This window comes from Myotis daubentonii, chromosome 8 (assembly GCF_963259705.1).
Source record: "Myotis daubentonii chromosome 8, mMyoDau2.1, whole genome shotgun sequence".
NCBI classification, from domain to species: Eukaryota; Metazoa; Chordata; class Mammalia; order Chiroptera; family Vespertilionidae; genus Myotis; species Myotis daubentonii.
In genome coordinates, this window is record NC_081847.1 from 53970779 (window position 1) to 53997115 (window position 26337).

The 26337-nt window shown below is 48.4% G+C and overlaps 2 protein-coding genes across 11 annotated transcripts in view; one reads left to right on the plus strand and one right to left on the minus strand.

Annotated features, from left to right (window-relative positions):
• Positions 1 to 12174, plus strand: part of ZNF236 (zinc finger protein 236) — an 80756-nt gene extending 68582 nt beyond the window's left edge. For 5 of the 6 annotated variants that reach the window (XM_059706390.1, XM_059706389.1, XM_059706394.1 and 2 more), the window contains 6 exons: positions 1216 to 1403; positions 4622 to 4753; positions 6999 to 7196; positions 7995 to 8124; positions 9075 to 9251; positions 10091 to 12174. In XM_059706390.1, coding sequence (XP_059562373.1) covers positions 1216 to 1403; positions 4622 to 4753; positions 6999 to 7196; positions 7995 to 8124; positions 9075 to 9251; positions 10091 to 10215 — 950 coding nt within the window. In that variant the 3' untranslated portion in view covers positions 10216 to 12174. The remainder of the gene's footprint in view (positions 1 to 1215; positions 1404 to 4621; positions 4754 to 6998; positions 7197 to 7994; positions 8125 to 9074; positions 9252 to 10090) is intronic. The other variant, XM_059706391.1, reaches the window with a different exon arrangement.
• A 3790-nt stretch (positions 12175 to 15964) lies between these two features.
• The window catches only part of MBP (myelin basic protein), a 75520-nt gene continuing 65147 nt past the window's right edge, over positions 15965 to 26337 (minus strand). For 2 of the 5 annotated variants that reach the window (XM_059706399.1, XM_059706397.1), the window contains 4 exons: positions 26104 to 26139; positions 25683 to 25715; positions 21509 to 21628; positions 15965 to 17584 (listed from right to left, as the gene is read on the minus strand). In XM_059706399.1, the coding sequence (XP_059562382.1) occupies positions 17540 to 17584; positions 21509 to 21628; positions 25683 to 25715; positions 26104 to 26139 (234 nt within the window). In that variant the 3' untranslated portion in view covers positions 15965 to 17539. Of the gene's footprint in view, positions 17585 to 21470; positions 21629 to 25682; positions 25716 to 26103; positions 26140 to 26337 lie in introns of all 5 variants that reach the window. The other 3 variants (XM_059706395.1, XM_059706398.1, XM_059706396.1) reach the window with 2 other exon arrangements.

Here is a 26337-nt window from a genome sequence, read left to right on the forward strand (position 1 = left end):
GCTCCCCAGCCTGCTGCACTGGGGCTGGGGCTGGCCGAGGTGATGTGACCTATGTCTCTAGTGAGCCCTCGGCACACTGATGTGCAGACAGGGAGAGTGCCTGATGTCTTCACTGACATGGTTTTTATGCTACTTGGTGATCCTGGAGTTTTGATCAGGTGGAGAGAGCGGGTGGAATGAGGACACATGAAGAACTCTGAGGCTGTCTCGGCTCCAGTCTTGAAACTCCTGCCATCTGGTTAATCAGCATGAAGGGTCTCCCTTCTACATCGGCCTCCTTGGACACATGATGATGGTACCTCTCGAAGGTGAAGGTCTTGGCATCCATCTTTGAATAGTCCTGAGTTAGGAAGAGACGTCAAATAACTACTCCATTCTTGGTGTTAAGCGCATCTTTAGAGAGGTTTGCATATTCCATTAGTATTACTTACAATTAAGTAGCTGATCCCATCTGCACAGTATTGGTCAAGAGATTGTCTAATTATTGGGCAGTATTTACCTTAGAGTCAAAGTCACTTCCAGGATTCAGGCCACACCAGTGAGCCTAGGCATTACCTTGTTTCAGATTAATCATGCCATTTCTAAGATAAACTGCTAGGGAGCGAATGGCAGACTCAGGCAGCGTTTCTGTCCAGTTTTACCTGGATGGCCTGTGTTCAGGACAAGCAGATGTGAGGTGGTAACAGTGTGAACGTGAGCAGAGAAGTCACCCGGACTGAGTCAAATCCCCTTTGACCTGCTCACTGGCACCATTCTATCTCCTGTATATATCGTTTATGTAATTACATGAATTCTTTAATAACTGTCTGTGCTCTATTAGTTTCTGCATGGGGCCTGATGGTTGCTCAGGGATCGGTGGACTCCTCTCTGTGGCTGGTCTCTGGTCCTCCTGGGACAGGGTCCTGGAAGTTCTCGCTGGAGTTTCCTTCCGTGGTGGTAGCTGTGACGGAGACTGTAAGGTCAGGTTTTTATTCTCCTTTCACTGTTCTTTCCCTCTGTTATACTAAAACAGAGTATGTTTATATACAAAGACATTTAGGAACTGTAGAAAGCTTGCCGTAAAACTGGAATCAAAGATTCTGTGGTTTCTGTGATGCCATTTCAGAAGCTTAGACGGTGCAGGTGCTGGTGACGACAGGCTTGCTCCTTTGTGAAGACTGTCCTTCCCACTCCCCCAGATTTTCCACTGATCTGCTTGCCTGGCCTTTCTTGTAGAACTTAGCACTGCAGCTGGCAGCCTTTCTTCCACGGCTCCCGCATCCCCGTCCGCCCTCTCTGCTCAGAACCTGGTCATGTCTTCGTCAGGAGTGGGAGGCGAGGCCAGCGTCACCCTCACTCTGGCTGACACTCAGGGCTTGCTCTCAGGAGGACTGGATACGGTCACACTCAACATAGCTTCTCAGGTAGGTGCACACCTGTCCCATCATCATGCAGTTATGCACTCTGTCAAGGAGTGATTGGGAAACTTCATTAATTAGTTCTTCTCAAATATGTGTTCTGAACATTTTCTTTTGAAATTGAAGGTCTTTTTCTGATTTTTTTTTTTAAAAGGAATATATTAAGTGCAAAAAGGGGAAAACAAGAAAATTCAGACAATACAAAAAAGTATTCCTTAAAAAAATCTACTTTCCAAAGGGAACCACTGTTAACATTTTAGTGTATATTCCCTTCCACACCTTCCTGTGCACATATACTGACACGTATTTTAAAGTTTTCAGGAAAGAGTTCCTGTGTATTTTGTGCCATGTAAACTTTCCATCTGCCTGCATTCTGAAGGTTGTCCCCATCCATGGTTCCAGCCCAGGCTTTAGTGGCTGCACAGCATTTAGTTTTACAGATGAGTTTACTGAGGGGCATATTGCTGCATCGAGGACTCCATAAGTAGTTATTTATGTGCTCAGACGAGTCCCTGCTGGGGGAGTGCAGTCTCGGAGTGTCTGTGTCACATAATGCATTGAGTGAAGATGCTGAAAACTTGGGTAGCACTAATTAGAAAATCATAAGTAATTAATTTATTCATCATAACTAAAGTAAGAGGTCAGTGAGCAGTTCTTTGCATTCGCTAGGTGACAGTTTTAGCCTGTCCCTTGGATGCAGCTGGAGCCAGAGCCCCCCCTCGGCCAGCATGAGCACTTGAGAATCATGTGCCCTTGGGGAGTGAGATTATTGTAATTTCTACCTTAGTGTAAACCAAATACAGCAAAGGAATAAATTGATTTAAGTAACCGTGCAAACCAGAAACAAACAACTTTCATGTGCTACTTCAGTGGATTCCAACTGACCATTGGGTTTATTTTATTGGACTTTGCTTATTGAATCAAGGCATTTGCATTAAGAATACTTAATATTAGCAGTTGAAACAGCAATAATACACTAGTAAGTTACATTGTGTTTAAGTTTTTAATTAAACTTTTTATTTTGAGATAATTGTAGATTCACAGGCAATTGTAAGAAATAATTTAGAGAGATCCTGTGCACCCTTTATCCAGTGGATGCTAGGGATGGCATCTTGCAGATCTGTAGATGGTGTCACCTAGGCTTTGCCATCCACAAGGTCAGGCACAGACCGTGTCCACCTGCAAGGACCTCACCCCTCCTCCCGGATGACTGCTAATCCATTCTTCTATAGCTTTGTCATTTCAAATCAAGAAGGAATTGTCATTTCCCCTTGATCAGCCCACATGTGCTAAGAGTCTCCAATATCATCGCTTTTGGTTGGGAATGTTAATTTATGAGCCAGCACTAGTTCTTAGGTGTATCTGAATTTCTGGCCAGCAGTTGTATTTACCTTTGATTATTAAAATAGGAGATATGAATTTATTAACTTTGATTGACACCATTTTTCCACATTGGTATTGTGCTAAGAGTGGGCCAAAAGCCCGCAACAGATACGTAGCAGATGGGTAACCTTCCCTTGTAAGGGAGTCATAACACAAAGCTTTGCTAGTACAGATGGCACCGTTTCAATCTATCCCATGTTTGGGTAATACAATTTAATACATGGATATACCTAAAATACCATCATTTCACCTTTTTTAAAGGCATATGGGAAGTAAAGAATCCAAGTCAGCCCTAGCCAGTTTGGCTCAGTGGATAGAGCATTGGCCTATGGACTGAAGGGTCCTGCCTTCGATTCCAGTCAAGAGCACATGCCCAGGTTGTGGGCTCGATCCCCAGTAGGGAGCGTGCAAGAGGCAGCCAATTGATGATTCTCTCTCATCATTGATGTTACTATCTCTCACTCTCCCTTCCTCTCTGAAATCAATAAAAACATTTTTTAAAAAAAAAGAATCCACATATGTGAAACTTTAGACAATAATAAAAAAAAGAATCTAAGTCAATTTAAGAAGCTCTGCTTGTCTGGAGCTGTGCCCCACCGGCCTGTGTCCTACCCATTGCCCTGCTCTGTCTGCCTCACAAGCGTCTTTCCTGGAGGAAGTGGACCCAGTGTTCTGTATGGGTGGAGTTTTTTTAAAGCCATCTCATCCCTGAGGGGAGGAGCCATCTCAGTCCTCCCCTCCTCCATTCTTTAGCTTCCCTGTGGTAACCCAGATTGTTTTGTTCTCCTGGAGACAATGAAAAACAGCCTCACCTTCAGCTGCAGGGGACCTGACATTTGCCCAAGTGTCCTTCAGCATTAGGCACTGATGTTGAGTCTTCAAGTTAGTATGCTTCAAATGAGAGTCTGGATTCTGTGTAAGGTATGTTTAGAAGTAGCTTTGATTTTAGCAGTTCCAGTTCTGTATTAACTTGTTTATATAGATTCAGCATTTGTAGTACACAGTCAGGTCATTTAAGCTGAGCTTCCCCTCTGCACCCCCATCCCGCTGACCATATCTATTATTGCCTTGTCTCCGGTTCCCAGTCAGTGGAGAAGGGTGTGCTGGAGTGGTCATAAGACTCATAGTAGTCCTTTGCAATACAGCAAAGTGGCATGTGTATTTTTAACAAGGAAACATTCTTTATATGTAGTTTATACAACTTAATGGTCTTTAACGTGCTTACAAATTTGTGTGACCATCACCATATCTACTTTTAGGACATTTTGTGACTTTGTGCCATTGGCAGTTAGCCATCACTCCCATGTCCCCCTGGACCCCAAGCTCACCCCATGCTGTGCTGTGTCCTCCAGCCTCTGGCAACCATTGATATACTTCCTGTCCCTACAGATTTGCCTGTTTGGATATTTTCCATAAATGGAATCATATAATGTGTAGTCTTTTGTGACTGGCCTCTTTCACTTAGTGACTGCCTTCAACATTCATCCATGTTGTAGCCTGTGTCATACTTCATTCCTTTTTATTGTCAAATATTTCATTATATAGATATCACATTTTGTTTACCCAGTTCCTAGATATTATGGGCTGTTTCCCCTTTGTGACTACCGTGAGTAGTGCTGCTATGAGCATTCATGTACGAGGTTATAAGCGGACATAGGTTTTCATTTGGGGGATAGATACCTCCAAACTAAATTGCTGATTCATATGGTGATTCTGTGGTTACCTTCTGAAGACCTGTCAACTTGTTTTCCAAAATGACTGCACCATAACAGATCTTCTACATTATTACTGGATATGATAATGTTATGATGTCTACAGTAGTGATTATCCTTGTTCGGCAGGGTCAGCAGTTCCCAGCCTTGCTCACCGATCCCTCCCTCTCAGGCCACGGAGGAGCAGGCTCACCACAGGTCATCTTGGTGAGCCATACCCCACAGCCAGGGTCCACTGCTTGTGAAGAGATCGCCTACCAGGTACAGGGCACACTGTCACTCACAACCATTCATGCTTTTTAAAAGCACAGACTCAGACGAGATGGGGAATGAGGAGGTGGGTCTCCAGCAAATTCTGAGTGTGAATGGTATGAGCTGTGGAGGGTCCAGGGACAGCATGTGCTGAAAGGCTGAAACTAGATATTGTTCCTTCCATGATTTATTGCACCACAAAGTGAGAGGTAGCAAACAATAATGTGTATGGATCTAGTTAGAAATTTATTAACATCTTCTACTCGCCTACTGATCAGACCTCACATGCCATTTACTCCCATTTAGTTTTTTTATAGGTTTTCTTGAAAGACCTTTGCTGGTCTTCTATAGACTTGTTATATTTTCTCTCATATGCACAGTCATATGTGTGTGCGTGACCTATTGTCATTTGACTAGTCTCATTTCTTAAAATGCTTGTTGTCCCATATTCATTGAATGATAGTTCTAAATATAAAAGCGTCTAAACACTCTTTCCTTAAAGCTTTTCAGAGTTACAAATACAGTAACAATCTCTGAATGGAAGAAGCATTAACTTTATGCTTCAATTTTAGCAAATGAGTGTCAAGATAATGACTCACTGTTTTTTTAGTGGGGCCAGGACTTTTCCATAAAGAAGGTAGACATGACCAGCATAGGGAATTTCCCTCATCTTGCTGAGTTTCTATTTGTAAAATGGTTGCACATTGGTCTCGGGGTCCTCAAGACCACACTTCAGTGATGCACTGACAGCAGCCAGGACTCAGAGACATCCGTGGTTGTCATGGTACAGGGAGCAGCACAGTGAGCGCTCCCCTCTCACAGTGTGGTGTTGGGTTCAGAAGCAATAAATATTGAGTGTGTTGGTGGATCTGAGTGCCATGCACTTGGGCTCTGTCACTGCATGCTTCGCGTGCACCACCCGTAAACCACGGTGTGTATTTGCACTTACAAGAGCAGCCTGAAGCACCGCTTACTCTAGTGGTTCTCAAACGTTTTTTGACTCACAAGAAATAATGCCTTATTCCAGTGATGGCAAACCTGTGACACGCGAACTCATTTTTTTGGTTGATTTTTCTTTGTCAAATGGCATTTGAATATATAAAATAAATATCAAAAATATAAATCTTGGTTTTACTATGGTTGCAAATGTCAAAATATTTCTATATGTGACACGGCACCAGAGTTAAGTTAGGGTTTTTCAAAATGCTAACACGCCGAGCTCAAAAGGTTTGCCATCACTGCCTTATTCGGTGTCCTGAATACACACGGGCGTTTTTGTTGTTTCTTCTTTTACACATACAGGCTCATGTAGACATGTGCACACCTGACACAGTGTCACAAAATTGCTCCTGCGGCACATTGGCATTCTCTCTGCTCTCCTGACTGACCTTTGCTCTTTCTTTTCTTCTTTCATTCCATTCTCTTTTATTGAGTGCTGATCAATATTAGAGCACCCTGCGGACACTGTGTGTTGTTTTCTTTAAAGTATATCTATTTTTGTCTTCTCTAGTATTACCAAGAATACTAGGCTGGAAATAGAAAATTCCATCAGTTTTCTTTAGAATTGTTTATAGTTTTCATTCACTAAGTCATCATAAATTTTTATCTGCAAAACGAAACTCCTGTTTATAAGAGCTAAGCAGGGAAGGCCTCCTGCTTCATTCATTTATTTTGTTAGTTATTTTTAGAGTATTGATGGCATCCTATTAGAATGAATAGAAAGCCTTCTAAAGGGTGTGATCCAAAGTTTAGGGGAAATCCGTGAATTCAATCAAAAGCTGAGAATTATTTGTGGTGCCATTTGCTAAAAGACATCTCCAGCCATAGCAATAGTACTTGTTAGCAATATCATTTTTGTGTGTCGAAGCTAACCCTCGCACTAACAGCATTTACTGGGTCCTTGCTGTGTGCCAGGGACGGTCTCTCATTTAACTGTCACTGAACCACGACAGGCAGGTACTGTGATTAGTTATGTTTCTCAGATGAGGAAGTGGCCCTGAGTGGGAAGGACAGCAATGTGGAAGCAGACAGGCAGCTGGCATTCACTCTCAGGTGACCCCTTCTGTTCTGTGAACCCATTCAGTCAGGACTCTCAGTGGGTGCCATCCTGGTGTAACGGCGCCAGGCCCCACTGACCATGTCCACAAGGACACGCCAGGAACTGTGGCTGGTGCCTATGAAGTGTGTCTGTTGTCTTCTGTTGGTTTGCCAGCTGCACCATTGAGTAAAGTCCTGGATTTCTGACCCATCTCAGGTAACTGACGTCTCTGCCCACCTGGCCCCGGGTAGCCAGCCCGAGAAGGAGAGCCGGCAGCACCCTTGTGTGGAGTGTGGCCGCAGCTTCGCATCGTCCGCGCTGCTGCTGCACCACAGCAAGGATGCGCATGGCCGGGAACGCATCCACGTATGCCCCGTGTGCAGCAAGGCCTTCAAGCGGGCCACCCACCTCAAGGTACAGTGCCCTCAGCCGCCACTGCAGCCCCTCCCCCCGATGCCCAGCCCACTCATGCTCAATGAAGGGCACCATCCTTGAGTCACAAACATTACTACATATTTCAGTGACAACTTGTGCAATTTTTTTGAGGAAAACGTTAGTTGAGGTAAGGGTGTTTACCGGTGTGTTTTAGTCCTAAGACAGTGGTTCTCAACCTTGGCTGCACATTATAATCCCCTGGGAATCTTTTTAAAATCCTGATTTCTGGGCCTCATCCTCTGGAAATTCTGTTTCTTTGTTATGGGGTGGGGCCACAACATTAGTAAAAAGAAACAGAATTTCCGGAGGATGAGGCCCAGAAGTCAGGATTTTAAAAAAATTCCCAGGTGATTCTAATGTGCAGCCAAGGTTGAGAACCACTGTCCTAACAGGCTTGGTGGCTGCACGAGCCAATTGCATGTTCGTATGTTAGTCATAGTCATTGTCAAATGCAAATGAGAAGAACATGGAGAGACTATTTGTCATGCCTCAGAGTGGCCAATACTGAAAAAGCGGCGAGCACCTGTGGTAGGTGTGGGGAGACTGAAATCCCGTCAGTGCTGGTGAGACTGGGCTCGGTACACCTTCTGTAGTGGAACGGGGAGGCCCTAACCAAGGGTCTCTGCACCTGCTTGCGAATCGGCACAAAATATGCCCAAGGTCATTCGTTGCGGCATTGTTTGTAGCCACATGTAACTGGACAGGACCTGCATGCCCGAAGGTGGGGCAGTTCCTGTGACCACGGACATTCCTTCATTGCTGTGTTGTCTTTAACAGGAGCACATGCAGACACACCAAGCTGGCCCTTCTCTAAGCTCGCAGAAGCCAAGAGTGTTTAAATGTGACACCTGTGAGAAGGCCTTTGCCAAACCGAGCCAGCTGGAGCGCCACAGCCGCATCCACACAGGTGAGGAGCCGCGGGGCTGCGGGGTCCTGGCACAGGGACCTCTGACCAGACCTGGAGGAACCAGGACTTAGCATGGAATACTTGTTCACCATAGCACACATGTGTATAATACAAGGACCATGTATGCCGTTTGTCCTAATTTTTATCACGTTAGTGCGGTAACTAGCCGTTAAGTGAAAGGTTTTGCTGCTCAGACTGTGAGCATAAAGCACAGTGTCAGGCCAGACTACCTTGTGGTCCCACGGGGCTTCCTTCCTGTCTCTCCTCACATTTCTCTACTGGCTTTTCCTGTCTCCACTAAGTCAGTCAGTCTCAGAAAAACACACAATAAGGGAGCAAACTCTCCCTGCCTCTCACCCCTCTCTCCTCCTCACACAGAGACCCCTTCCTATGTCCCAGGCTCTGTCCTCCGCCTGGCCTGGGCTCCCCAGGCCTGAGCACCTTCTGCTCAGGGTGGGGCCTAGGGCCTCCTGGGACCTGTCCACCTTCTTGGTCCACATGCAGGCACCCAGCAGAAGTCGCACTGAGAAGCTTTTCCTTTCACTTCCCAGTGTCTGAATTAACATGAAAGCAGTTACATGTTTTTTAAAGTATTTCGTAAGTCCTACTTTTAATCAAGTGGTAGGACAGTCTCATGTCCTGAAGGTCTTTTTGTTTTCCTGCCCCAGTGGGTTGGAAACACTGTGCCCCTCATTTATGAAGTCTTCAGGACTGTCAGCAGCCTCTGGCAGTCTCTCATGTGTCACCATGGAACGGACTTGCTGGCGGGAGCAGGAAGGACACCGTGGTGACCCCTGTGAATCAGCCCTTGTCTGCCAGTCATTTCCATGTGTGTGCCCAGCTCCTGCATGTGCCCGTCGTGTGGGTGTGCCCGTCGTGCGCATGTGCCTTTCTCCTGCATGTGCTCCTCGAGGGCAGCTCAGGCCCTGACTTGGTTGCTCTGCCCTCAGGGGAGCGGCCCTTCCACTGCACGCTGTGCGAGAAGGCCTTCAACCAGAAGAGCGCGCTGCAGGTGCACATGAAGAAGCACACAGGCGAGCGGCCCTACAAGTGTGACTACTGCGTCATGGGCTTCACCCAGAAGAGCAACATGAAGCTCCACATGAAGCGGGCGCACAGCTACACTGGTGAGGCCCTGTGCGCACTGCGCCTTCGGTAGGGGCCGGTGACTGCGTCCTGCCCTCCCCAGATGCAGTGCAAGGCCGTGTTCAGCGCAGGATGCTAAGTGTGGGTCCAGCCGGCCGCTCCCTGCCCAGTGCTGTCTGTGTGCCTGGCTCTCATAGGGCAGAGTCAGACCATCCTGTGCACAGACGGGCCTCTGTCCATGTTGACACACTAACACTGGGCGTATTGAGGCTGTGGCCCCTGCTGTGTCCCACAAACCTGGGCCTGCACCAGTCTTTGTGAAGAGAGGGGTGATGGTCAGTGGCTGGATGGGCTACAGGGGCCCAGTGGCCATGCAGGGCGGAGCTGCTCGTGTTGTATGTATGTGCTGAATAGAGCCTTTGGTGTCTGACAGATGGGCCTCAGGTTTACTTAGGTGTTAGAGTGTTGTGGCCTGTGTGTGAAGCTGACGGGCCTGCATGGTGACTGGCGACCAGAGGAAGAAGACGCTGTTGTGGGGTTTTGAGGGAGAGAAAGTTCATTTTAATGGGTACACTCCAGGCCCTGCTTTACTTCCTATCAGGAAAAGAGGCGAGTTGTGAATGTTAGTGTCTGCCCCACCTCACTGATACCGCAGGAATAGCACCCTCACGGGCGGGCTTGTCCATGGCCACTGCCATTTTCACAGCTAGTACCGACATCACTCCTGAATCATTCAAACTGCGCTCAAATGGCTCTCCTCATTGGGGTGGAAAGCCCTCCATTTACCAGTAGAAAGGCCTTGTCTCTATTCCAGCTGTCCTTTAACTGAGTAATTTGTGCTGCTTGAGTCTGACCCGCCTGTGCTCTGTCTGCCCTGCAGGAGCCTTGCAGGAACCCGCGGGCCCCCAGGAGCAGGGCACCGAGGAGCTGAGCCAGACCCTGCATCTGGAGGAGGTGGTGCCTGACGCCCCTGGCGAGTGGCAGGCACTGGCTAATGTCTTCTGAGCAGCCCATGGCACCCTGGGACATCTCTGAGGTTCTGTGCTGTGCAGAACGAAGCACTTGGAATTTCTGTTTTGAAGCTTCAAGTGTTAAACATGTTACCACAGTAGGTTTTTAGCTATAAAATTATCTAAAGAATCATTGTCTTTCAGAGACTTAGGAAAAAATCCGGGGAAATGTAACCGCATTGTTCTCATTTGTCTACAAATCACTGAACTCAGGTACGCGACAGGCAGTTTCACCCTCTGCTCCGTGGCCAGTGCGTCTAGTTACACACAAGTTAACTGGATCTTACTATCATTGTTGTGTGATTTCTTTGTATTACAAAGACAAGTTAACATGGAAAAGGTCATATTTTCCTTCATGCTTTATGTTCTAAGAAGCATAGCTTATAAAACAAATGTCAGGTAGGTGCACAAAGTCCAAAAAAAATGTTAGACCACACAGGGAAGTTCCTTTTCTTTTCTCTGTGCATTTTGAAGGTAGAAGAAACTGACTCTTTTTAGTCTGTAAGTTAATAGAACGAATACCTTGAGAAATGGCTGGACCAGTTCTCTGCATTAAAATATCTAATCATTAGTTATCAGAAGGCAGCCTCTGAGCGTAAACCTGGGGAGCAGAGTAAACCCGACACACGGACAAGGACGACTCAGTCCGCAAGTGACGCTGCCCTGCCTCACCAGCGACAAGCAGGTCCACGGGCCAGATCCGTTGCAGGAAGTACAAGCCCTCCGTTGCCAACAGAAAGTGAGAAAGGAGCTTGGCCCTGCTCACCGCGACATTAGGTCTATCTGTAGTCGAAGGGCAAGAGCCCACCTGAGCCCGTGTTTTCCTACTCATGCATCAGCAGGTGTGTTTTTATTTCAGGGAATTCTTGTCTCATCAATGGTGCCACATTCAACATGTCCCACACCAAGCCCCCCGTGCCGGGGCGGCGTGTCCTTCCTGCAGCATTCCAAAGATGGAAAGTTCTCTCTCCATGTGAATTTCCCCTTTGAAGTTATTTATATGTTCTATATATAAGTGCATATGTACATACAGATATATGGGCCTCTGTGTGGCTGAACAGTATATTTTGTAAATATAAGCACTCGTCCCCATTACAGAGAGAGCATCAGCGCTTTTACCTCCCTCTGAGCACTTCAGACCAGTATTGTGTTCATTTTATTAATAAATGGGTCTCTTTTTCATTGTAACATAGAGCTGGGCTGTTTTTATTTTTCTGAAAAATAACTGCCTTTATGTTCTCTCATTTCTTCTCTGGTTTCAGAGGGCAGTTTATTATACTGTAAATAGTGTACGGGCTTTGTATATTAAGAGAGGAACTCATTTCAGGTTCCTGAAAAAAAGAGACATTTCACTCTTATTTTTTTGAAAGGGCATCTTTTGATTTTTTTTTGTTTTTGTTCACTTTTGGATATGTATATAAGTAACATGGTGATATAAAAACTTTTGTTATGTGAAAATATTTAAGTCAGAAAACTGTTAAATAATACTTTTTTTTCAAACTGTGTTGTGTATTGTATATTTTTTTAAGGGGAAAAAGCCTTATTTGACTTATTCTTGTGATGCTGGACTTATTATATATCTTGAGGTTTTCCTTGAATATTGGTGTGTGTACCTGGCTGTAGTCAGTGTATTCAGAATAATGTAATTTTGCCAGAGTTTTAAAGGTTTTGCTTCTAATGCACTTTCTTTTATAATTTTGTATTAAAATATTTTAGAAATGTTCATTAATTTTGGTAAACAAAAATCCCAAGTTGCAGTTATTGGAATTTAAAAAATTTTGTTCTTGCTAGTTTATTTATTTTGTTTTTAGCATTAAATGTCATCTCAGGACAATCTCTAAGAGGGATTTATTTAATTCTTAATTGTACTCAAGCACAGCCCTGAACTCTGTACCACGAGAATCTAAAACTACTACTACTTTGGTTAAAGAAAAAGAAAAAACCCTATCAACAATTCGTTTTGTGAGTGTTCTCAGTTTATTAGCAAGCAAACACAAGATATTAGTGTATTACTTTGATTCACTTTCTAATTATAAAAGCTGCTTCTTTGCAAAACATTCCTTGAAAAGATAAGATTTTGTAAAGACAGTTTACGGAACCCTGGGTGGAGTGCAGGTTGCTCTTTATGACTTAGTGGCCGATGAAGTCTTCTGACGAGAGATTTCCAGCCTTGCACAGCCAGGACCATGAGGATAGATAACAGCATCTTCAGAGAGATCTCATCTTAGCAGATCTCTTTTGGAAGAACAATAAATAAAACATGAAGTTAGGAAGTGGGACCCATTTTTCCCTTTAGAATATTTAATATAAGGAAGTTTGGCACATGAATTCATTCCAAGTTCAGATAGTTTTTAACAGAAAGGAACTTTGACACTTTCCTTTCCCTCTGTGAACCCAGACAGTGAACGCTCACCGGTGCCAGGTGGCCGGGTCTGCCCGAGAGCTGGGTGCGTTCCTGTGATGCCAGGTCTCGGGAGGAACCCTGTGTGCATGGAATCCCAGTCATTAGGTTATTCCCATAGAATGTCAGTGGCTTAGGACGAAAGCATCCTTTCAGAAATGGAAACTCCAGTGCCCTTGCCCACACAGGGTGCACTGGTTCACACGTGGTGCCCTTGCGGCTGGCCTTTTGCCTCAGTTATACCCATTGGTGCTTGCACAGGTGTGAAAGGAGACCCCGCCCACCTGGATGTTGCCTGTGGCCCGTCAGGTCAGTGGGAGGCTCATCGGCTGCCCATGTCCTCTGGCCATGTGTCCCTGAGGGGCCAGAGAACACCTGTCCTCACAAGGAGTACCAGTGGTCCTCCCCATGGCGAAATTCCAGTGCCAGCCAATCGCAGCATTTAACTAGGGAAACTTTCTTTAGGATATTTTGTACTCTGCCCATTGTCGTTTTTAAGAAAATGTGAGTTTTTGTTTTACGATTATAACCATTGTTCTCTGACGTCTAACCTCTTAACGTAACATTTATGTGCAAGAGATGTGTGTTTTAGTCCAGGTCTGAGGTTCTGCACGGTAAGGTGCATTTCCCTTCTTCACGTGGATTCCCTCTCTGCAGAAGAATATTCTAACTTATGAGTCAGGAGACGAATTTTTTAACAACAAAAAAACTGATCCGTTAGATTTACGTAAGTGAAACCTTTTTAAGAAAACATGTAAGATATATAGGACTGTTGTCCGGTTACATTTTTAGAGAGATCTCATGCCTTCTCTAAATATTCTCCCCCCACCCCCTGCCTAGAAGTTTATTTCAAAGTCAATACGCTACCCTTCCCCCTACCACCAAGAAAAAATCCAAGGGTCAGTTGTTGCTAATTTCTTTTTTCTAGACTCTCTTGTACAACGTGAGGCAGAGATGACATTATACAGTTGATACTTGTGAACCTAGAGGTCTTCTCATTTTGCCACTTAATCTCATGTAACGTAGGTAATTTGGAGTTTGTAGAATAGAATTTCAGAAGTGTCTGCATATACATGGGGCCTCCATGTCTTTACCTTATTCTAGTGAAAATCAACATTTTAAAATCTAATGGCATCTTCTTCGTTGTTTAAAAAGTGGGGCGGCAGACTTTTGATTACAGTTAGAAACCCTGCATATCCCTCTTAAAGAGGCAGCCTCTGCCTTGGGGAGGTTTCTAAGCAAGTGTCACGCTTGGTCATTGCTGGTCTCATCTGAATTTACGCGCTTCCTCAGTCATACCAGTGAGCCCACACTCATCCTCTCACACCCACCGCTTTATATGGGTGCCTAATACAATATTTCAGCACTAACACTGAGCACCAAGTGGCCGCATCAGCGGCAGGAGCAGTGGGCAGTCACTGCGAGGCTTTGCCGTTTAACCATGTTTATGTGTACTGCTTTACAGCATGATGACTTCTGTGTTCAGTCAAGATTTGTAATCTATTTGACCAATTCTAAAATGACAAAGTGATTCACTCTTGATTCACCACTAAAGAAAATTTTTAATTTATTTTTTCACAAAAGAAATACTTTTTTTATCTCCAACATGTTTCATGGTCTACTTATACATTGGATGATACTGATTTAATCCAATTTTGTATTAGAAATGGATAGTTATGCCAAAGGCCACTGTGCTGGGTTTAGGAGTAATAAAAATTTTTGGTAATATTTTAAAACTCCTGTACATGTACTTATTTGGGCTCTGGATGAGTTATAATAGTTGCAAGATGGACATTTCTCTAGGTAGCGTTTTCCGCAGCGTCAGCACACAATGGCGCTGAATTCACAGTTCAGATGCGTGGGGTGTGGACTATGCGGGGGTGTCTCATTTTCTATCCCTGAGAGTATTTTATACTCTCGCTTGTACAGTATTTGAGGGTGAGATGAAATGAAATGAATCATTATATCAGTTTATCCATTTCAAACTTTTAGAAGCTGGTGGTTTATAGAGTCATTATCTTGTTGAGATAGTAAATGAAGGACTTTCGTCCTGGTTCCCTTTGTTTCTAGCACAGAGTAGGGACTCCATACACTTTTGGAGGAAAGTGACGTGACTGGACTTTCTCAGGCTGGTAAGAAGGCTTTGCCCCACCTCATTGCCTGTTTGTGGGGGGATTGCTCTAATCATTTTTAAATATGGGGGTGGTGGGATGGGACTATTTCAGGTGATCAGATTATGGGAAATGTACTCCCTCTACAGTGAATTGCTCAATTACCTAAAGTGCTTCTCCCAATGAATTTTCCAGAATACTTGGCTCTCTTGTGAGATTGTTTGCATTTAAACACAAAGGCGTGACTTGGCCCAGCATCTTGTGCAAATCTGAGCCGTGAGGTGACTTGGAACCTCGGGTTAGCTGAGCCCTGGCACCGACCATTTATAAATTAATTATTTCTGCATAATTTCCAAATTCCTTCGTCCTAGGAGGTCTGGGTAGAGAAGTAAAAAGGAAGAGTGTTGTTCAGTATTGGCTTGGAGTCCCTCAGCCCCACGGTGGGGCTGCCTGCCCCTGAGGCAGACACGGGCTGGGGGCCCTGCCATTATCCTGCCTGGAGCTGCCCTTGCTGAATTTCACAGATGCACAGAGTTCGACAACACTGCTATTGAGACAGAAAGGAACCCATGGTTTTGTCAAAAGCAAAACAAAATAAAAAATCATTTTAGTGGATCTTTTTGAAAGAGAATTCTTGTAACCCAACCCAACTATAAACATTCCCAAAATCACTTGTCAATGTCTCTGCAAGATAAAATGTGGTAAAAAGTAATTTGTCAGAGATTCCTTACTTCACATGAGCATGGTGCTCACTGGTAAATGCAGTAAAAGATGGTTTAGCCAGGCCGGTGTGGCTCAATGGTTGAGCGTTGACCTATGAAACAGGGTGTCATGGTTCCATTCCTGGTCAGGGCACATGCTCGGGTTGCGGGCTCGATCCCCAGTAGACGATGTGCAGGAGGCAGCTGTTCAATGATTCTCTCTCATCGATGTTTCTGTCTCTCTCCCACTCCCTCTCCCTTCCTCTCTGAAATCAGTAAAAATATATTTTTTAAAAGTTCGTTTAAAGATAACGTGAAGATTCTCTTCCTGGTGCATCAGAGACCGACGCCCTCACAGTGACCTGGTCCCACCTTCTCTTGTCAATGTGAGCCATGCGATGACATCGCACCTGCTGGAGGTGCTGGCGTGCGGTGTGCCATGACCACAGGTCTGTACCACGTTCGCTCGGGTGTGATGATCGCGGCATGTGGGCTCACGTTCCACGGACGCAATAAGAGACCCCATGCGAGTATCATTAAAAGTTTATTTATGTCACTATTCAAGAACAGTGTGTTCTCCCCGTGACAGCCATGGCTGCTGTCAGGGGTCATCTGCATGGGACTCACCAACATCAGCTCACGCAGACCACTCAGGCTGAGCAATTGGAGGTTTTGTTTCCCAAAGGTTTTTTTGTTTTGTTTTTTGGGTGTTTTTTTTTTGTTACCTTCTCATCACTGAGGCTATGAGTTAATAGACATTATATAAACCCACACTCAACATTCAGGATTAGATGGGATTAGAGGGGCCCTACGGAGGCCACTCCTCATCTTCATTCTAGAGGAGAAGGAGGCTGCAGGGGGTCTGGAGGGAAGGCTGAGAAGAGGCACTAAAACTCAAGAGGCACAATCAGTACATTATGGAGGGGCAGGGGGTGTCTGCTCACATTAGAAGGGTACTGTGCAGAAGACAGCTTTTCTAGCCTCAGTAGCCAGGCCCAACCATAGGTCAGGGTCAGGATCAGGGTCAGGGGCAAGATCAGGGTTAGGGGCAGGGGCAGGGGCAGGATTAAGTTCAGGGTCAGAGGCAGGGGCAGCATCAGGGGCAAGGGCAGGATCAGGGGCCCGGGTGGGGGTAGGTTCAGGGCCCTACTAAGTCTAGTCACACAGCACATTCACTCCCTGGATGCAAGCACACGGAGGGTTATTCTTCTACAAGGTTAGTGTTTGCAATGTGCACTGCCATGCTGAGCATGCCACCTGTCACGGTCGGCTTTCCAGTGACCAGGGTGACACTGTGCGGCCACCCCAAAATCTCCTACAGTCCACTTTCTCTGTGCAGGTCTCCCCGAGCTCTCAGCCGGGCTCTGGTGACGAAACAGGGCTCTGTAGGGGCCACTCTGGTCCCTGCTATGTCCTCGCCTGTTTCCTGCCCCAGGCTACTGCCCGGCCCTTTTGCCTCCTTCCCCTCTCCATCACACACGAGGTCGGTCTGCCCCTCTGGCGTGGGAGCAGCCCACGGGGCCTCTGTACCCATCACTCTGCTCTCTTCCAAGCTGCCCACCGGCATCCACGTACCAAAGCTCCCGCGGGGGTGACGCCACTCCTGCTGCCTAGTCCTGTTAGGAGGTGAAGGGGCCTTAGGAGGTGAGTCAGGGCAAGGGACAGGAACTGGAGGAAGCGTGGCCACAGTCCCACCACCCGCACGTGTCCTGTGTCACAGCAGTGCCTCCCAGCAGTGCCCGAAGCCGGGGGGTGGGTCAGCGTGCAAAGCAAGTCCAAGGACGGAGGGTCAGTGGGACGAGGCCGGCGCCGCAGGGCTCGGGCTCCAGGGCGCCTGGCGCATCGCTGCGGAATGAGACTCCAGGACACTTTGTCTTCAGACATAGAGTAGGAACAGTTGAACTGTTTTGTGTTTGTGTTTTCCATGCAGCCGAGGGCCGGAAACTGCCAGTAGGATGCGGTGTGCCTGACCTGACCGTGCGCACGGGCCAAGGCACTAGCGAGAGGTCGTGTCTAGAATGAGGGGTGGACTGGATGCGACAGTGTTAAAATCCTAGGGCGGGATTATTAAGAAGCCAGGACAGGATTCGCAAACAGGAGTCGGGCTCAGCGTCTGGCCATGGGCGATCCAGAGCGGCTGTCTCTTCCGCCCTGAGAAGAGGAAACACAGCGTTAGGTGAGTGCTGGGACGGCGGCCATGCTCCCCTTTCCTGGAAACCATTGGGGGCTGTCACTGGGTCTGTTGCTAGAAAGGAAGCCACATGAAGGTGTCTTTCGCTCCATCCCTCACCACTCCCTGAACAAGCGCTGACTTTTCAGGGCTTCAGATGAATCACTGGAATTCGGTTCCCAGGATGTTCTTGGCTAGAAATTCAGTTCCAGGTGAAAAAGCTCCATGTCTTCATTATTATGCTCGGAGTGAGCACCTCATTGTTTTTGGCTAGAAATTCCCGGGGTAATTGAGGGGAGTTGTCTGCAAACAGTGACAGGGACAATCTCACCTCTGGGGTGACACACCAGTTGCTGAACCTCACAGGGTTATGGGGGGGCTTCTCCCCGCTTGTCAGCCCCTCATCTGCCTCGCCCAGACAGACTAACCTACAGGCAGGCTGTCAGCAAACTTTGACGTAATGGGCTTAAAACCACAAATGGACATGTTTCCTGTACAATTAAAAAACATTTTTTGACGTTGGCCTTCCCTGAGACGGAGACAGCTGTGCAGGGCCCACAGTGTGGAGGTGGCTCAGGTGTGGGTGCCCGCTCTCTGAGAAGACAATGCAGTTGGTCTCTCATGTCATTGAGATGGACATGGGAGAAATGAGCTAATTTTGCATTCAAATTTTGCTCTCTTCTTCCTGGGGTTTCCCTTTTTCCTAAGGTTTCAACTGAAAAATTGATCTCTCAAAACAGAGACTTCCTTTGGAGTGAGCCCCAGAAAGCAAGGTATACATGGAACATGCTATTTCCCAGACGACAGTGAGCACTGAACTGGTGCGGTCTGGTCTAATTCTGTGTTCCCCACGTGTGGCCCGCAGACGGGCCTCAGGGAGTGTGTGGAGCGGGCACTCAGGCAGCCTCAGGGCTGGGGTGAGCCTTGTCCACAGGGCCCTCAGAGCTGCCCTCGGGGAAGTCTGAAGAGCCTCGCCTTTTTCTGAATTTCCAAGAGGTTAACCCAGGGCGCCTGTAGAGTGTGATTCATTCCTGACCACAGCAGAACCACCACTTATAAAACAAAGCACACATGTGCTGGAATGGATTCCGTTCCGACATCCTTTGCGAGGCAGCTTAAGTGAGGTTCCATTTACCTTCTGGATGGCTCCTGTTAAATTAAGGCTGGTGGGCTTCCTGGTTTTATTTTCTGCTCGCGTACCTATGATTTATTGAGTACCTACCACGAGCCAAATCTGTTCCATCTGTTCTCTTAGGAACCAGAAAGCCCAGCCCAGAGGTAGCTTTCACATTCCCATGTTATGTGGGAGCTGCAGCTCAGAGAGGGGGGTCACTTCCCTAGAGTCACTCAGCCCGTAAGGGGAGCCTCTGACGTTCAGCCTCTGTCCTATTTGTACCACTTTCAACCCTCTGCCTAAAGCACTGGGCCGCATGGGCGCGGTCAGACTGAATCTGTATTTTAGGGCAGGACCAGAACAGAGGCCGCGGCAAAGTCACAGCTCTCCACTCTTCCACGTCACAGTTGTTGGGACGCGCTCTGGGTAGGAGCAGGTGCCAGCTCAGGTGTGTGGGATGAGAGACTCCTGCACATTTCGGGGCGGCTCCAAGTGGTTGGGATAGATGTAGTGCTCTCCGACCGGTTTCCAACCATCAGCCCAATAGCCGAATCCGGCCCCTCCTCCCACTCTTTCCTCTCACCACTGATTTTCTATGGTGAACGAGGAGGAGGGAGAAAAGACAGGGGATACGCTGCTACCTTAAATACTGTCAAATCCCACCATGTCCACTCATCTGCCTTGAGGTCTCTGATCTCTGGGGGATTTTTAATATCTGTTTTAACTGCTTCATGTCAAACATTCAGCCCCCATGTGACCAGAGTAGCACAGCGGATGAATTTTTATGTAGTAAAATTGAATTAAAACCATATTAATTGAAATTTTTTTTAATTTGACAAATGGAAGCTTTCCTTGAACTGTATAGAAATGTTAGAATTTCTAAACCACTGCCCATAAGAAGAATTTTAGGGAAACATTGGTCCTCATTAAGGAACAAATGGGTTCCATACACAATAAATGTGGGAGGTATGAATGGGTGTTTTTATACCTGCTCAGCTGTGCCCTCCCTTCACCGGTTGGTCATCACTCATGTGTGATTGATAGCCACTAAGCTGGTTAGCGCAGTAACTAGTTCCCCAGAACAGGACAAACCTGCACGTCTGGGACAAGAAGGAGATGGTTACAACTGCAGAAAGCTGGGTTCCTCCGGGGAGCCTCGGGCGCAGGAAGTCGTGGGGCAACCCAGGAAGGGTCAGGGCACCGCAGGCCATCCCATCGGCCGTGCCCTCCGGCGGGCCTGGGCCACAGGTGGGAACATGGCTGTGCTGAGTGCAGGGCTGGGTTTGGACCCAACACTCTGGTAGGTCCAATCCCCCCATCTCGGCCACATTTCAGAAGTGAGGTGAGTGGGTCATGACAGCCTCCGTCCGGGGTGGAATTCACTTCCTCGTAGCCACATCGAGGAGTGGATCTGCCTACATTTTCCTTGACATCAAGCCAGTTAGCAGCTCGGCTACTTATCACTCACGTCATGTATTTAAGGCTTTCTCTGAACAGCTGTGACTTCCCTAAAAGGCAGAGCCTGCTGTCCACACCACCTGTGCGCCCAACACCACCAGGTCTGCATGGATGGGCTCCGCATGCGTCTCCCAACCCCGGACACACCACACCCATGATTCATACTGAGTTAAAGGGCAGATTGGCAAATCAAAGGGTATTTGGATTACAGACCAAGTTATTCCACCACAAATTATAAACTTGATGTTTTAACGAACCAGTTAGAAAGCAGCTTTCACAGGTCAGAGACCTCCCTCAGTGGGGATTTGGGCTGCAGGGCCCTGTGCTCTGTTAGCAGAGATGAGCCCTGACCCGGTGTGGCCTAGAGCTCACAGGGAGCAGGGTCCTGCCCTTCAGCTGTCACCTGCTCACCTGGCCTTCTCTGGCCACCCTCCCGGAATGGTAACCAGCTTGGACTCAGAGGCACACGCCACCCTCATCACCCTCAGCACCTTCCTGCCATTTATTTTATCCATTTTCTGTGAGCACCTTTAAGACTGTCCCTTCCTAAGGCCCTTGTATGACTGGCCTCCAGGCAGAGCCTGTCCACAGAGATGCTTCTCAGGGCCCAGCATCTGTGACCTTCCCCAGTGCGAAGGGGTCAGCGCCAGCGACCCTCTGTGACCTCCACAGGCCATGAAGGCGTCTGGGAAGGAGCGAGGCCTCAGCCCCTCTGACACCGAGAATGGGTCCGGGTTAAGGCCCCTAGACGGAAGAAATGGCCCCTCGAGACCTGCACTGCAGCCTTTGCTGACCAGATGGACATTCTGAGAGCACGGTTGTTGCTACTATTAGCAATGATGTCAGCTGCCACCCCTGCGAGTGACCTGCAGGCACCTGTGACCACATTGCTCTCATCACCTCTTACTGTCACAGCGCTCTCCCCGCATGTCCCCCTTTCACAGAGCAGGAAACCGAGGCTCAGAGGTCACAGGCCATAGGCTCTTGGGCAACAAATATGGGCCTGAGTCTGTGAGACTCCAGTGTCATAACCAATGAGACATACGGGCTGTGGTTTCCGGGGTCTCTCACCTGGTCCAACCATCCCCACCCCATCACCTGGTCCCGCTCATTTCCTGGGAGGCGAAGATGCTGCTGCCTCAGGCGCCCCCTGGCTTCCAGGTGGGTCAGACTCCCCCAGCTCATCTGTGGCCTGTGGCCCATCTTGCCCTCAAGTCCTAGGGGCCTGGCCTCGCTGAGTCATTGCTCACTGAGACACCTGAGGAAGGAGTGAGGAGGCTGGACGGCCGACCCACCTGCCCAGCATGTCCCGGGACAGGGGTGGCTACGTTACCAGTTTGAAGAATTTGGAAAGCGTGCTCTGGGTGTCCTGGCCCTTCAGTCCCTTGTGAGCAGATTTGTAGTCGGCAGCTCTGCTTCCGTAGCCAAATCCAGGCTTCTGCCCCTCGGCTCCCTGCAAGAGAGGAGCACAGCTCTGGTCAGAGCCAGGCCCAGAGGCCCTGCCCGAGTGGCCTCGGTGACCGAGGGCACAGTGCCCTCCACTCGCGTGTCTCAGCGGTTGGCCTGGCCTGGCCTGGGCCAGGGCTCTGTTATGAGATGCCCAAATGCTTTCATTGGAAAGATCGAGGCCTTTTCTACACCAGCGGCCTCCCTGCTTCTCGCTGCCTGGTCCTCAAGAGAGGGTCAGCAGATGCCGTAGGACAAGGTGGAGAACCTTTGCCCACACGGGGCTGGAGGAGGGGACCCGGAGTGGCCATTCCTCAGAGGGGCCTGGAGGAGGTCGACGCTGAGTCTGGGGATGTGTCTGGTTTTTTGCAAGGACCGAGCTCACATTCACTTCATCTCCTAGAGATGTCAGGCAGGAGGCTCGGGACGAGGTGAGATCCCCGGCCCACACTTTTCTAACGTGGAGGACGAGACTCTTGCTCTCTGGCCTAGAGGAACCTCTCCCGCGGTGCCAGGAACCATGGCGCGGAGTCCTGAGGGTGAGTGTGCAGACCTGGGCCCTGGGCCCCTGGGCTGGTGCCATGGAGGGCAGGGGCAGGTCTGGGCAGGTGAGCCACGTCCCTGCGTCGTGCACCAGGGCTCAGCCTGGAGCCCGGCAGCCCAGATGACCTCTCTCCCCCGCTCCCTAGCTGTGTGACCTTGGGCAAGTGTGGGAACCTCTCTGAGCTTCAGTTTCCTCCTCTGTAAAATGCGGATGAGAACAGCCCCTTCCTTGCTGGTTGCTGTGAGGATCTGTGAGTTAATGGATGCCCTGCTCTGGGAACAAAGCTCTGAACTTGCCGTCCTCACGGGGGAAGGGCCTCCATCCCTGCCTGTGCCCATCGCCCAGCAGCCCGCCCTCCCTCCAGGGGCTGGAGGCAATTTCCTCTGTGGGCTAAAGCAGTGGCAGATGATAGTAGAAATATGAGAAAGTCTGGGTCCCCTGTCTTTTCTCAATTGCGTCAGTTTCACTGGGATGTTCCACAGGAGAAAGAAACGGGACAGACTGTGGTGTGGACACACGCATGTGAGCATCCGGAGTGAAGTGTCCCAGACGTAGGGACGATGCTCATGGGAGGCGACCCAGCTGCCCACATCCCAGGGTAAGTCTACTCCATGGACAAGGTCTGAGGTTTCCCTTCGTTTTGCCAACAAGAAATAGGAGGCCGCCTGTGTTTCTCTCCAAAGAATTCTAGGAAACAAAACGGAGCCATCTCTTGATTGAGACCCCCAAATCCTTCCCCTCAGCCTACAGTCCCTTACAATCTCATAAGAGTGTTTGAGGGCTGTGGGCCCGGGAACTACCTCACCCACCCCGTTAGGTGAGAGGTGCTGGAGCTGAGCTCTGGAGGCTCAGGTTCCCCCAGGTCACCTCTGTCACTCGACTGGGCAGGACTGAGCCACCTGTCCAGGGTCCCACCACACAAGCTGCATCTGCACTGTCCTTCTCATTCAGCTGAGACTGAGGAACGGACACTGGACACCGGGTCTGAGGTAGCTGCTTTCACGTGAAGATCCATTTCAAGGTTATCGAGTGGAGCAAGGACAGGGGAGTGAGGCAGAGAGGTCTGAGCCTCCTGCCAGAGAAATGCCAGCGCTGCCCTTGAGTCCTGGAGGCGTCCACAGATACGCGCTCCCCAGGACGGCACCCAGAGGGGCGGGTGACAGTGAGGGGCTGCTGCACCACAGACAGAGAGCCGCACTTCCCCACCCGAGGCAAACTCATCCTGTCTTGCTCTCTTGTTTTTCTCCCAAAATAAAGAGCTCCTGAGAACTAAATTCAAGGATTGGTTTTCAGATTAATAATGTACGTTTCCTTCTTTCAGATTCACGGTCATTTATACTTTGGACAACCTAGAATTTACCAGAAAGCACACAGAGTGGTTTAGCAGAGGAAGCAGGGCTGAAAACACTCCAGAGGAGGGCAGTCTGAGCTGCTGGAAACTTGCAGACAAGGGAATGCAGGGGAGGATTCTGCTTGGGGAAAAAGAGAAATCTCACACACGTTAATAGGATGAGAAATGAAGGGTGGGAGTCATGCAAAGGCCTTTCTGGTTAACGGCAGGTCTAAGTGGCCTGGGGATGACTGGTGGGAAGAAGGGCTGGGTCCCAGCCGCCAACACGTGCAGGGGGGACTTTGCATAAAGCCCGAGTCCGCGCCTGCAAAGCTAAGAGGCAGAGCACGCGGTTACTAACACACGGTTTCTGGGTCAAAAGTGGGTTTCATTCTTCAGTCTCATCTCTATCTCCTCCTGGCATAGAAAGTCAACAATTAATTGTCAGTGAGCGCTGGCCCAGGGCCATTTCTACATTATTGTTACCTGTTTGCAAAATCATTCGGCCAGGAGAAGGCTCAAGTATATTTATGTAAAATTGCAGCAAATATATCAGTTCATAATTCAATGTCATAATGTGTTGGAGGAAATCGGGGGCTTTATGAAATCTTTTCTCTACCCTTTCTCTGCAGGTGTCTCCCCTTCCTCCAGTCCTCTCTCCCTTTCTCTTTTTTCTCCCCCCCTTTTTTTATTTTTAATCTTTTCTCATTCATTTATACAATGCCTATTAATTAAGCATCTCATATATGTGGCCTATAATAGAGATTAAGGATATTGTGTTCCCAAGACACACCTAATCCCTAGCCTGGAGGTTATTCTGAAAATCGTAATTTTTATAAAGAAAGAACAATACTTAATATTTACCAGTAACAAAAGACTATACATTGGGTTAGAATATTTAAAGTTGGTTCAGATGCCAAATTTCACCAGTATCTAAAAAGTGAACAAATTGCCTCTTTAAGGTCTTCATTAAAAAATTGTTCTCTGTTAAAGAGTCTAAAATTCCTCAGAAGGTTTTCCTAGATGGCTTGATATCAAAGCTACAGGTATTACTAACACACATACAAAAACCAATGTTTTGGGTGAGTTAGGTCATTATAAACAGAACTAGAGGCCCAGTGCACAAAAATTTGTGCACTCAGGGTGGGGGGGGGGCATCCCTCAGCCTGGCCTGTGCCCTCTTGGAGTCTGGGACCCCTCAGGGGATGTCCACCTGCTGGCTTAGGCCCACTCCCCAGGGGATCGGGCCTAAGCTGGCAGTCAGACATCCCTCTAGCAGCCTGGGAGCCCTCGGGGGATGTCCACTTGCCAATGGGGAGCAGACCTAAGCTGCAGTCGGACATCCTTAGCTCTGCTGAGGAGGTAGGAGAGGCTCCCACCACCACCGCTGTGCTGGCAGCCATCAGCCTGGCTTGTGGCTAAGCAGAGGTCCCCCTGTGGGAGCACACTGACCACCCGGGGGCAGCTCCTGAATTGAGCGTCTGCCCCCTGGTGGTCAGTGTGTGTCATAGTAACAGTTATTCCCAGCCATTCTGCTGTTAGGGTCAATTTGCATATTACCCTTTTATTATATAGGATAACTGAAGTTAGCATGTTTTTCTCCCTTAGAATCATTTTTTAAAAAATATATGTTGATTTCGTAGAGGAAGGGAGAGGGAAAGAGAGATAGAAACATCAATGATAAAAAAAAATCATTGATTGGCTGCCTCCTGCACATCCCCTACTGGGGATCAAGCCCGCAACCTAGTCATGTGCCCTTGACCAGAATCGAACATGGGATGCTTCAGTCCTCAGGCTGATGCTCTATCCACTGAGCCAAACCAGCCATTTTTCCTCATTGAAAAGTCACCATCTGGGGGCAGGCTGGTCATGTAGATGGTGTGTCTGCCTCAGGCCCACACTGTAGTGGTGTTTCCTGGTGGGAGCCCCACGGGGCCTGTGGGGGCCTGTGGGAGGAGGGTTGTTGGCCCTGGGGTGCCTGTCACGGGTGGGAGGAAGCAGAAGGAGGGCTGGTTGCTGCTCATTTCCCCTCGAGGAGAATGCATCCCGGGTCCTGGGGACAAGCTGGGCTGCGAGGAAAGGAAGGGGGAGCGACCATTAGGCAACTGAAACTGAGCAGAACAGACTCCCAGTGGCTGCGAGGACCGGGAAGAGGCGAAGCCACACGGATACACGATTGTCACCTACCCAGCTGAATCTGCTGAGGGACTTTCCTCGCCCCTGGATGAGGAAAGAAAGAAATAATGACATTGTGATCAGTGCAGGAAAAAGTCCTTTTAATAGAGAAGAAACACAATCCCAGCAGCCTATGCTGAGACTGTACACGTGTCCCGTTCAAGGTGGGGGGCAGTGGCCTCCTGGAGCTTCCAGGGAGGGTTAAGGATAAGGGCTTAGAGGGAACGTGAGTGGGGATTGATTAGCACTGTCTGCACGGTTGTCAGAGGAGCAGATGTTATGCATCTCAGCCTGTCTACTCAGGACCCACTTGACAAAACTATGAAATCAAGTCAGGTCGCCATGAGCCCAACTCTCTCTTTGGTACATTTAGGGATTTCAGGGAAGGTCTGTAAGTAAAGTGATGACTAGTGAAGATATTCAGAGGTCTTACCTTGCCTTGTGACGGAGGAGGTGTGCGAGGCGTCACCTGCAAAGACACAGGAGCCGGTGAGCGGTGGTGGGTCCCTCCTACAGAGCGGCCCTGATGCTGTTTGTGAGACTCCTTGTAGCTGGGAGTAGCCCATGTCTGCTAATGGTGTCCACTACCTATGAGGTGAGGGCCATCCCTCTGCCCGGCTCCCCCGTTTCTGTTCTAGCTGAGTGAGAAGCACCGCGGAGCTGAGAG